The 9,714-nt window shown below is 36.8% G+C and overlaps 2 protein-coding genes across 2 annotated transcripts; one reads left to right on the top strand and one right to left on the bottom strand.

The window, feature by feature from the left end:
* Nucleotides 1–1,996: 1,996 nt before the first annotated feature.
* On the bottom strand, nucleotides 1,997–4,378 carry F53H4.4 (Mab-21 domain-containing protein). The gene is made up of 4 exons (NM_078208.7): nucleotides 4,331–4,378; nucleotides 3,961–4,169; nucleotides 3,371–3,628; nucleotides 1,997–2,825 (listed from the first exon to the last, which is right to left on the bottom strand). The coding sequence occupies exons 2-4, from the start codon at nucleotides 4,157–4,159 to the stop codon at nucleotides 2,455–2,457; spliced, it is 828 nt and encodes a 275-aa protein (NP_510609.1). The 5' UTR covers nucleotides 4,160–4,169; nucleotides 4,331–4,378; the 3' UTR covers nucleotides 1,997–2,454.
* Nucleotides 4,379–4,846: 468 nt separating this feature from the next.
* csb-1 (DNA repair and recombination protein RAD54-like) lies at nucleotides 4,847–9,471 on the top strand. Its single transcript, NM_078206.5, has 10 exons — nucleotides 4,847–4,977; nucleotides 5,025–5,486; nucleotides 6,101–6,247; nucleotides 6,493–7,120; nucleotides 7,169–7,491; nucleotides 7,538–7,825; nucleotides 8,020–8,236; nucleotides 8,288–8,466; nucleotides 8,515–8,677; nucleotides 8,729–9,471. Exons 1-10 carry the CDS (start codon nucleotides 4,853–4,855, stop codon nucleotides 9,068–9,070), a joined length of 2,874 nt encoding a protein of 957 aa, NP_510607.2. The 5' UTR covers nucleotides 4,847–4,852; the 3' UTR covers nucleotides 9,071–9,471.
* Nucleotides 9,472–9,714: the final 243 nt, after the last annotated feature.

Raw genomic sequence — 9,714 nt, 5'->3', positions numbered from 1 at the left:
TGCCGTGCTTAACAAACTCGGAAAATTTTGATAATTTTTGATGTTTTTTGGAACACCAAAACTACCGAATTCTTAACACACATCTGGTTTCTGAATTAGTTCCGTGTAGTATGTCTGCTTAAGCATAAAACTAACTCAATTTTGTGTCATTTTACTAAATTTTTGGCGAAAAAATCAATAATTTTAGTCAAAATTTTACTGTAAAATTTTTGACGTGTGCGGCAAATTTCGAAAATTCGGCAAATCTACTTTTTTGAAATTTGCCGTGCTCGGCAAATCGGCAATTGCTGGTTTTTTAAAATTTGCCGAATTCGGCAAATCGGCAAATTTGCCGAGCTCGGCAAGTCGGCAATTTTCGGCAAATCGGCAAATTTGCCGCACACCCCTGATTTAAAGAGCTGAACCCACAGTTTGGCTCTTTTTTTTCGAAATTTGATTTTCACAAAAATTCCAGTTTTTCTTTGAGTTCTTGTATTTTAGATATTCGAAAAAAACATCCTAGAAGTCAATTTTAAGTTTCAATGTTTAAAATCTTGTACGCCGTATTTGCTTAATAATTAAAATTGTTTGATACAGAATTCGTCAAGTTAGTAGTAAAAGCTTTATAAACCTGAAAAAAAACATAACCTTTGAATCAGTTTTCTGATAAGTTTTCAGTTTTTATCAACATTATTTTTGCAAAAATGTTTCCCATCCTCCTAGAACATCTAGCAGATAATATCTATCATTAAACAAATAAAAAAAACAGCTGTCAATATATCATTATCATATAATCATATCATATCATCTTTGCCGCCTGTTCTTCTTCAAAACGAACTGATCATTTTGTATTTTCACGTTAGACCACCCATCCGATTCTTCCGAGGGATACTGGAAACTCGATGCGTCTCACACCAGTTCATTCTCAAACCACCACGTCGATTTGGTGTTTTTTTTTAACGTCCGTCATTTTTATCGCCATGCTAAGCCACTCCAAAGCATTTGGAATCGAAATTGAAACTCTTTACGCCTTCACATGACTGAATGATAAATGTTCACGACCTGTGGGAGAAGACAGAGAAAATAGAGGAAAAACATGGAATAGGTCATTCCTGTAATTTATTAGGCGACACATAATCCTATCGAGACGTTAACACGTTTTTTGCAGAAGTAAAAAAGAGGTTATGCTACCTGAAAAGTAGTCTGAAAATCTGAAAATTCGCATTTGCAATTTTTATGGAAAAATTTCAAATTTTTAGTTGTTTCTGTTCAAAAACCTGTTCAAAAATATCGACCGCTAGTGTGAGTCTATGAAGATTTGAAGGTAGAGTAGCGCCAGTGGGGAAATTATTGAAAACCACTGCTAAGGTTCCAAAACAACCGAATATCATGACAAAACTTTTTGAAATTTTATTGAAATTTTTTTATTTACAGTCAAGAAGTGACAATTATTCCGTTTTTGCCACTCTTAATTTTAGAAGTCTACCAAAAAAATGTTTTTCCTAAATTTTTATACTTGAATTCTGTTTTAATTATTTTTATTAGAACATTGTTGGGGTCGGAACATGCGACATTGCTTTGGATTTCCTCAAAAGCTCACATTTTTCAAGGTTTTGGCAATTTGCCCAAACTTTGACTTTGACCGGAAATTATGAAAAATCTAAAATTTTTGGAAGTGTTTTATTGTGATATTCGGTCATTTTGGATCATTGTAAGGGTACTTGGACAAAATTCTCAATGGCGCTACTCTACCTTTAAGTGCGACCAAGAGCCAGATAAAAAGTTAAGCTAACGAGAGGTTTAAAATTTTCAGAATTCTTTAGTAGAAATGAATATCTGATTACTTTTTTAGCTATCAATTTTAGCATCTCAACAGTACTCAACAGTATGACCACTTGGAATTTTTACTTTTTATAAAATCAAATCAAATCATTTAAATTAAATTTATTTTAACAGCTTTTTTTTCATTACTTTTATCAGTTCAAACGTGATTTGATGTTATAGTTTTAAAAACTATTTTTACTTCAAAATCTTCATTGAATACAAAAATTTGAAGAAACTCAAATTCTGTGCATTTTAGCACACATTGGTGGATCAACACGAGATGAAAAGAAGACACAGTACATGCAGCGAAAGAAAATGGGCATTTGAACATTTGTACAAAAAAATATAAGGCGTAGGCAGGCATAAAGACTTTTTAAATGTGATGTGCCAGCAGCAGGGAGATTTGGTGACTGCAAAATAATTGCAAATGTTAATAAGAATGATAGAGGTCGAAAAATGAGACGAATCTAGTAGACTAGGAACAGCAAACAAAAAACACACAATACACAGTAGAGCTTTGTATGAGATTCAGGATAACTTTTTAGGTTGAATACAAAATCTTGTGGAAGCATTTTTCTACTCGTCCTGAACCGGCAACCCAAGTCTACAGAGCTCAGTCAATCACAACTCATCACAACTTTCAGAAATAAATCAATCATTTTTTCGAGTCTTCCTCATTGAGATCTTCCACTGAAAGTTGGGCCGACTGTCCAACTGATGTACCCCGGGGTGAGCCAACGTGTGCTTCAACATTTCCTGATAAGTCACAGACTTCTCACATAATGGTTGTTCGCCTTGTGTGATTACAGTTCCGCGGAGTGATTCAAAAAACTGAATTATGGCGTTGTAGTAGAGACCACTTCGATTCCAAGAGATTCTGCTCATTCGGACAGCGAGTCGACCATTTCTTTCACGGACCCTCCTTGGACGCGCCTTTTCAGCAAACATACTGGGTGTTAGTTTGCTGAGAAGCATGATGTGGGTTTCTGTGAGGTCCATATTCCGGCTGAGTCCGTAGCTACCTGAAATCCATATTGTTATATAGAAATACATAATATTTGAATAGCCTGATGATCTGTTAGCAGGTTATCTTTTTTTTCATTTACTACTTTTGTATTTAAAGGTGGAGTAGCGCCAGTGGGGATTTTGTAAAAATTCACTTATAATAATCAAAAACAACCGAGTATCATAATAAAACAATCCAAAAAATTTTAGATTTTTCATAATTTCCGGGCAAAGTTTTGTCACATTGCCAAAATTTTGAAAAAATATGAGCATTTGATGAAATCTAAAGCAATGTGGCATGTTTCGACCCCTACAAAGTTTTAATATAAATAATTAAAACAAAATTAAAGTATTAAAACAGTAGAAAACAAATTTCTTTTGGTCGACTTCCAAAATTATGAGTGGCAAAAACTGACTAATTGTAACTTTTTGACAGTAAATAAAAAAACTTCAAAAAATGTTTGAAAAGTTTTATTATGATATTCGATCTTTTCGGGACCAAAGTGGTTTTTAACAATTTCCCCACTGGCACGACTCCTCCTTTAAACAAAAATGTGTTCACCTTCAAATGAATACTCGATATCATAATGTGGAAAGGAGAAGAGCAATTCGGTGTACTCTGCAAGTATACATGCGGGTTCTTCCATGTCTTTGGTAAATGGAAATGTAATAAGTCGGCCGCGTCCAACGCATATTGCAAATTCATCTTTTTTGATTAGAAATTTTACTCGTCGCGATTTGTTATCCGCATTTTCCACAATAATTCTGATAAGTTCCGGGCACACCATTAAGTGACTGTTGACGAATCCAGCAAGTGATTCTAGAATATAATGTGAATATAAAGTTGAAGTTTGGAATTTTAAGTAAGTATATATATATACATATAATTGAAATGCAAAATTTAAAAAAAATCAGGATCTATTAGACCTTGGTTTTCCTAAAAGTTAATTTTAGTAGCAAACAAAAATAATATAATTTGTAAATTTGCGTAATGAATAGAGATAGTCAATGGAAGTTCATTTCAGGCATATTTCAATTGGAAGAAAACTTTTTTATTTTAAATTAATCTTTTTCAGTTCTTTTTCAAAAAGAATGCATGAGAATATTTAAAGAAAAATAATTTTTTACTAAATTTAAAGCTCAAAAACTCACTCCCTTTCACCAAATACTTGATGTCCTCATAGAAATTTGAAAAATCTCCATTTCGAAAAAACCACTTCACACACTGTACAAGAAGTGTATCCGGGCACCCAGGTGGTGCATCTCGAAATGGACGGCTCGAAGTAGAGGAGACACCAATTGCAGCGTTTATTAGATAACTTATTACTTCTTGTGCGGGAGTCATTCCCATTATTATTACCCTGCAAAAATTTGAAATTTAATTTTAAACAATGAGTAATTCCCTTAAAAATAATTTTTATATGAAAAAACAAATAAAATTATCTAAAATATTCAATAGCTCTTCTTGAATAACAAATTGTATTAAAACAGTTAATTACCACTTAAAAATTGTTTTACTCACTTTTTTAATATAGAAACACTGATTACTTTGATACTCAAGCTTTACCCATGCACGTGCTCGCCTCGGCCAGAAATCCTAGGCCAGATTTTGTCAAGTTGTCGATAGAGCGCACTTGCAATACTCCCTCCGCCTTGTTTTTTTCCGGCTATTTTCTGGTTATGTTAAAATTTATGTCGAGTTTTTCAATGAAAATTTTTATTTTAGTTTCATTTTTAAATATTTCATATTTTTCAAAAGATACTTGAATGTTTACTTTTCAAATAAATAATATAGTTTTCATGCAAATTGACAATGTGGGATGGGTGCACCTTTTTTTCTCTTACACCCTCCTATTGTTACACGCACTCTATTCATCCCCCCCCCCCCGCCCGCCACTCACCTTTGTGTTTTTTTAATCGATTTCTTGTTCTTTTTTTCAAATCGCATTGCACGTTAATTTTTTCAATCGAAACATTTCGAAATATTTCGTAGCTTACTTTTTCTTTTTTTTTTCCAGGTACTTAGGTATTTTTTCAGGTAAAAATGTCAACTAAACCGGAACCAGAAAATCCCGATTCTGGTACACCAAAAACTCTCTCAGTTGACGATGATGATATAGTTGTTATTGAAGATCAGAATACTCCGAAGTATAGAGAGGCAGCTCTCAGGTATCATTAAACATTTCATAACATTTCAATTAAATATGAATTTTCAGAAGATCAAATTCGAGCTCGTCGGATTTTGATGAAAAATGGGAGCCAGAACTTGATGAGGAAGATTTCTGTGAAAATGACGCGGATGTGTTGGCTGAGCCAATTAGCTCAAAATCCAGGAAAAAGTCACGACGAAGTGATTCCTCAGAATTCGTGCCAAGTGAAGAGTCTGACGATGATGAAGAGTACGAAGTTCTCGAAAAATCGAGGAAAAAAGGACGGAAATCTGGATCCAGTTCTCGATCTTCATCAGATGATTTCATTGAGTCTGATGACAATGAGGATTACAAATCGGCAGGATTGCTAGATGACAATGATTCGAAAAACTTTAAAGCTCGTATTGATAAGCTGAAGCCTGAAGCCACGAGTGAGCTTGTCGACACGCGGATGGTTACGTCGGAGGAGTATGGAAAGTCAAGCAAGCCTTGGAAAGTGAACGCTGGAGTCTGGAATAAGCTTCACAAGTGAGTTTAAAAAATTAAAAGAATTAAAGGACGAGCCGTTCTTCAAGTGCTTTGTACTGCGGATCTAGGAGTCAGGTACACTGCCTTGTGTGCTTCTACTAGGCTATAATTTAAGCCACGTCCTACCCAGGGACTGTGGTCGATAATCCAGTCGTGGACTGCTCCACTTCCCAATAGAGGCTGGGTGAACCTAGGAAGTGAGGCCGGACTTGAACTCGTGACCTCCAGATTGCTAGCGGCCACCACTACCGACTGAGCTATCCTGCCGCCTTCCTTAAATAAATATCTTAAAATATCGCTGTAGAAACAAAGAGCCAGGACGATAATCAACTGCTTATAAAAAAATTTATGGGAAAACCTGAAGGCCATATTAATATTGAATTCCTATTTCCCATTTTGAAAATTTATATCTTTCTTTTATTCAGCCCGTTGAAACAAATTTCAAATATTTGAACAATTAAACTTGCCTAAAATGTTTCCACAATTTTGATCTGGCTAAAATGAATGAAAATGTTTTACAAAAAACTTTAACAGAGAGAAATAAGTGAATTGCAATGCTAAACAAAAACCAAACACGGTTAATTGTGATCTCAGAAACAATTTTGAAATTCCAGGTTCCAACAGGAAGGTGTCGAGTGGTTGCAGAAGAAGACTGATCATCGGAGCGGAGGAATATTGGCGGACGAAATGGGTCTTGGAAAGACAATTCAATCAGTTGTCTTTTTGAGATCAATTCAAGAAACCGCTCGTACTCATTACAAGTGAGTGATTGAGAAAGGAGTTTGAAGTTTTCTAGGCCATTAAAGAAATACTGGCAATTTTTGAACTAGGCTGGTGTTTTTTGGCAAAATTTCAGAAATAATTTGCCGCCAAATGCCATATTAGGAAATATTTTGTGACAAATTATCAGGTTCTGGTATTTCACAAAAGTTGAACCTTTGAATTAGTTTCGAAACTCAAATCTCTGCTCTAAAAGATTTCAACTTATTCACAATTTCATTTCCAGAACCACTGGCCTTGACACCGCTCTAATCGTCTGCCATGTCTCAATCATCGCACAATGGATTAAGGAGCTGAACCAGTGGTTTCCGAAAGCTCGAGTTTTTCTGCTCCACTCACACTGTTCTACCGGCCGACAAGAAGATTACGTAGGAAGTATCTTCCGAAAACTGCAGAGAAGACGCAAAGAGTATCCGGACGGCGCCATCATCCTCACCACCTACTCACTGTTCACCAAACTGAAGAAGCCCATTGTGAAGCATCTTTGGCAGGTTGTGATTCTAGATGAAGGGCATTATATTAGAAATGAAAACACAAAATGCTCAATTGCTATGCGGAAGCTTATGACGACCCAGAGATTTATCCTGACCGGCACACCATTCCAAAATCGACTCTCGGAATTTTGGAAACTTGTCGATTTTGTGCATCCCGGACGGCTCTCGGACTCGGCGACATTCCATCGCAATTTTACGCATATCATCAATGCTGGAGCCAACCTGAACTGCTCACCTGAAGCCGCTGCAAAAGCATATGAGTGCCTTGTAGCTCTGCACATAGCCGTGAAGCCCCTCATTCTTCGAAGACTTCAAGAAGATCACAAAGAGGTGCTTCAACTGCCGGAGAAGCAGGAAATCGTGAGTTTTTTCTTTGAAGGGTTGCATTAAAATAGACAATTTTTACAGGTTCTCAGTTGTGAGCTCTCCAAAAGACAAAGGAGATTGTACATGGAATACGGGAATTCGCATCAAGTAAATGAAATTATTGAGCGCAGATTGAAAGCTTTCGTCGGCATCAACCACCTCACCAACATTTGCAACCATCCGGGAATCTATCGTTCTCTGAGCCCTGCAAGCCCAAAATTTGGCTCCATCAAAGATAGTGGAAAGGTGGAAATGACGTTCAAATTATTTGATGATTGGTTCAAGTCCCCCACCAATCGTGTGATCCTGTTTACTCAGAGAAGAACAGTCATCACGATGATGGAGTATTTTCTTGCCGAGAAGGGGTAAGTTGTACCGTAATACTTCAACCTCGTAAACTTAAACTTGCAGAATCAAATGCGTCTCACTCACTGGAGCCGACTCCGCTGCAGCCCGTCCCAAGATCATCAAGAAATTTGAAGATGACGTAAGCATCAAGGTGTTCTTGATGACAACTCGTGCGGGAGGTCTCGGACTCAACCTGACGTGTGCAAACAAGGTGATAATTTTTGATCCTGACTGGAACCCACAAGCTGACAATCAAGCCAAGAACCGGATTTATCGGATGGGTCAGACCAATGATGTAGCGATCTACCGACTCGTGTCTAATGGAACCATTGAAGATCTGAAGTTCTTTAAGTGAGTAGAAGATTGATCCAGCTAACTATTGCAAGCGTTTCTCACAAATCTGCAACTTTTCGATCGGATTTTTCACAATAGTGGCAATTTAGTTTTTCATTTTCTAGACTAACGGTGACACTTCATATACTTTGAGAATTTTTAAATGTTAAAACTTAAAAATGCTCTATGAATCTACTAATATGAATTTTCAGGCAAGTTCAAAAGGAGAATCTTGCTGCTCGCCTACTACACAATGCTGAAATCGATCAGTTTGTCCCGAACAACACACTTGCTGATCTCTTCCGCCTTAAGCCAAAAGGGCTCGAAGGATCTGAAATCGGAGTCTACTTGGATGGCGAGATCGCGAGAGAAGGATCAAAGAAACAAAAACGTGACAAGGTGGAGAAGAAGGCCGCCAAGAAACGGATGGTAATTTGAATTTGATTAAATCAAGATTAAGCGAAATTCTTATTTTTACAGAAGAACAAGCTGGCAGGATTCGAGGACAAGAAGCTCCTTCTGTCTCTGTTTGATGATGATAAGCTGGTTGCCATGCGAGAGCACTCGATCTCACTTCAAAATTCGTCTTCGATGAACCGAATTGAAAAGATGAAAATGAGAAAGTCTATTGACGATGCTGTTGGGAGTTTGCTTCATACGTAAGTTCAGTTCTAAAATTCTATTTACAAATTTGCCAAATTTTACAGAGAAGGACGCCTTGCGCACACTTGGAAACAAGTATTCCACAAGCAACTTCGTAAAACCTTGAAGAAATCCATCAACGGAGACTATTTTGTCGAGGAGGAGCAATTGGATTCATATTGGAATACAGTGCATTCGGGATTTCGTGCAAACGACGATCAGCGAGAGGTATGTACACTATTTCTCAACAGTTGCAATTTAAAAACTTCAATTTTGCAGCTTGATCGTCTTGTGAAGCTTGCCACCGACATGCTCCAGTTCTTCAATGGTGTGCCTGGAGCCAAAGAAGATTCTATCCACAGAATCTTTGTGAAAGATTCTGACCGTAAAGATCCAACGCAAATGTTCTTCATCCAGGAGATTATATCGACGTTGGCAAAGTATGACGATGCCAGCGATACGTGGATTCTTCGCGATAAGTATAGATCGGCAGATGTGCTGTCGCCAGTGAAGAAGAAGAATAAGAGAAGATCAGATGACAATGATGAAGTGGATGCCAAGAGAGCCAGGAAGTCAAGAGAGTGGTCGGATTCATCAGGACCGAGTACTTCTAGAATGTAAAAATTCTCTACTCTTTTTATATTTTCAAATTTTCCAGTAAAATACCGCATTTGCTCCCATTATTCATTGATTCATTTTTCACACTGATAATTTGAATCCCCCAGCCCCAAATTGCTAAACCTGCCTTTTATATTTATTGCTTTTTACCCATTTTGCCACTGTTATTATATTGCACATTTATCATATTTCATCACTATTATATTATAATCATTTCATAATACCCCCATCAAAGCCAAGAAGGCTTCTCCCACAAGATCTCGTTATCAGATCTTTTTTCCATAGTATCACGCTTCTACCTGTCATTGACCACCACTCAAGTTTTCACGGTTTTCTCCCAGTTGTGATATTACACATTCTTTCTCTTTTTGTTTGAAGAATATGAATAAATAATCATTGCATTGAAGAAAAACGGCTTCGAATGAATATTAAAGAGCTTTAAAAGTTTATGCTCTTCTCTATTTCTAAAACCTAATTGGTTTTGAACTTTTGGTACGACACTTGTAGTTTTGTAACTTGTTCATACTGCGGCGGAACACATGGGCTTCCCGCTGGCATATGAATACGTTAAGAACCATGTTCCACTCTCTCCCTCGCGCCCTCTTATTTCATAGCAATGAGGAAATGGTTATTGATTATCAGTTTTC

This window comes from Caenorhabditis elegans, chromosome X (assembly GCF_000002985.6).
Source record: "Caenorhabditis elegans chromosome X".
Taxonomy (NCBI): Eukaryota; Metazoa; Nematoda; class Chromadorea; order Rhabditida; family Rhabditidae; genus Caenorhabditis; species Caenorhabditis elegans.
This window is presented reverse-complemented; position numbering and strand designations above follow the sequence as displayed.

Bases quoted from the DNA above. Each gene is read 5' to 3' on its own strand.
- csb-1 (NM_078206.5), top strand. From the start codon at position 4,853: ATGTCAACTAAACCGGAACCAGAAAATCCCGATTCTGGTACACCAAAA. The intron at 5,487-6,100 runs GTGAGTTTAAAA...TTGAAATTCCAG, and splicing joins GTCTGGAATAAGCTTCACAA to GTTCCAACAGGAAGGTGTCG. The intron at 7,492-7,537 runs GTAAGTTGTACC...TTAAACTTGCAG, and splicing joins TATTTTCTTGCCGAGAAGGG to AATCAAATGCGTCTCACTCA.
- F53H4.4 (NM_078208.7), bottom strand. From the start codon at position 4,159: ATGGGAATGACTCCCGCACAAGAAGTAATAAGTTATCTAATAAACGCT. The intron at 3,629-3,960 runs GTGAGTTTTTGA...ATTATATTCTAG, and splicing joins CAAGTATTTGGTGAAAGGGA to AATCACTTGCTGGATTCGTC. The intron at 2,826-3,370 runs GTGAACACATTT...TATGGATTTCAG, and splicing joins TATCGAGTATTCATTTGAAG to GTAGCTACGGACTCAGCCGG.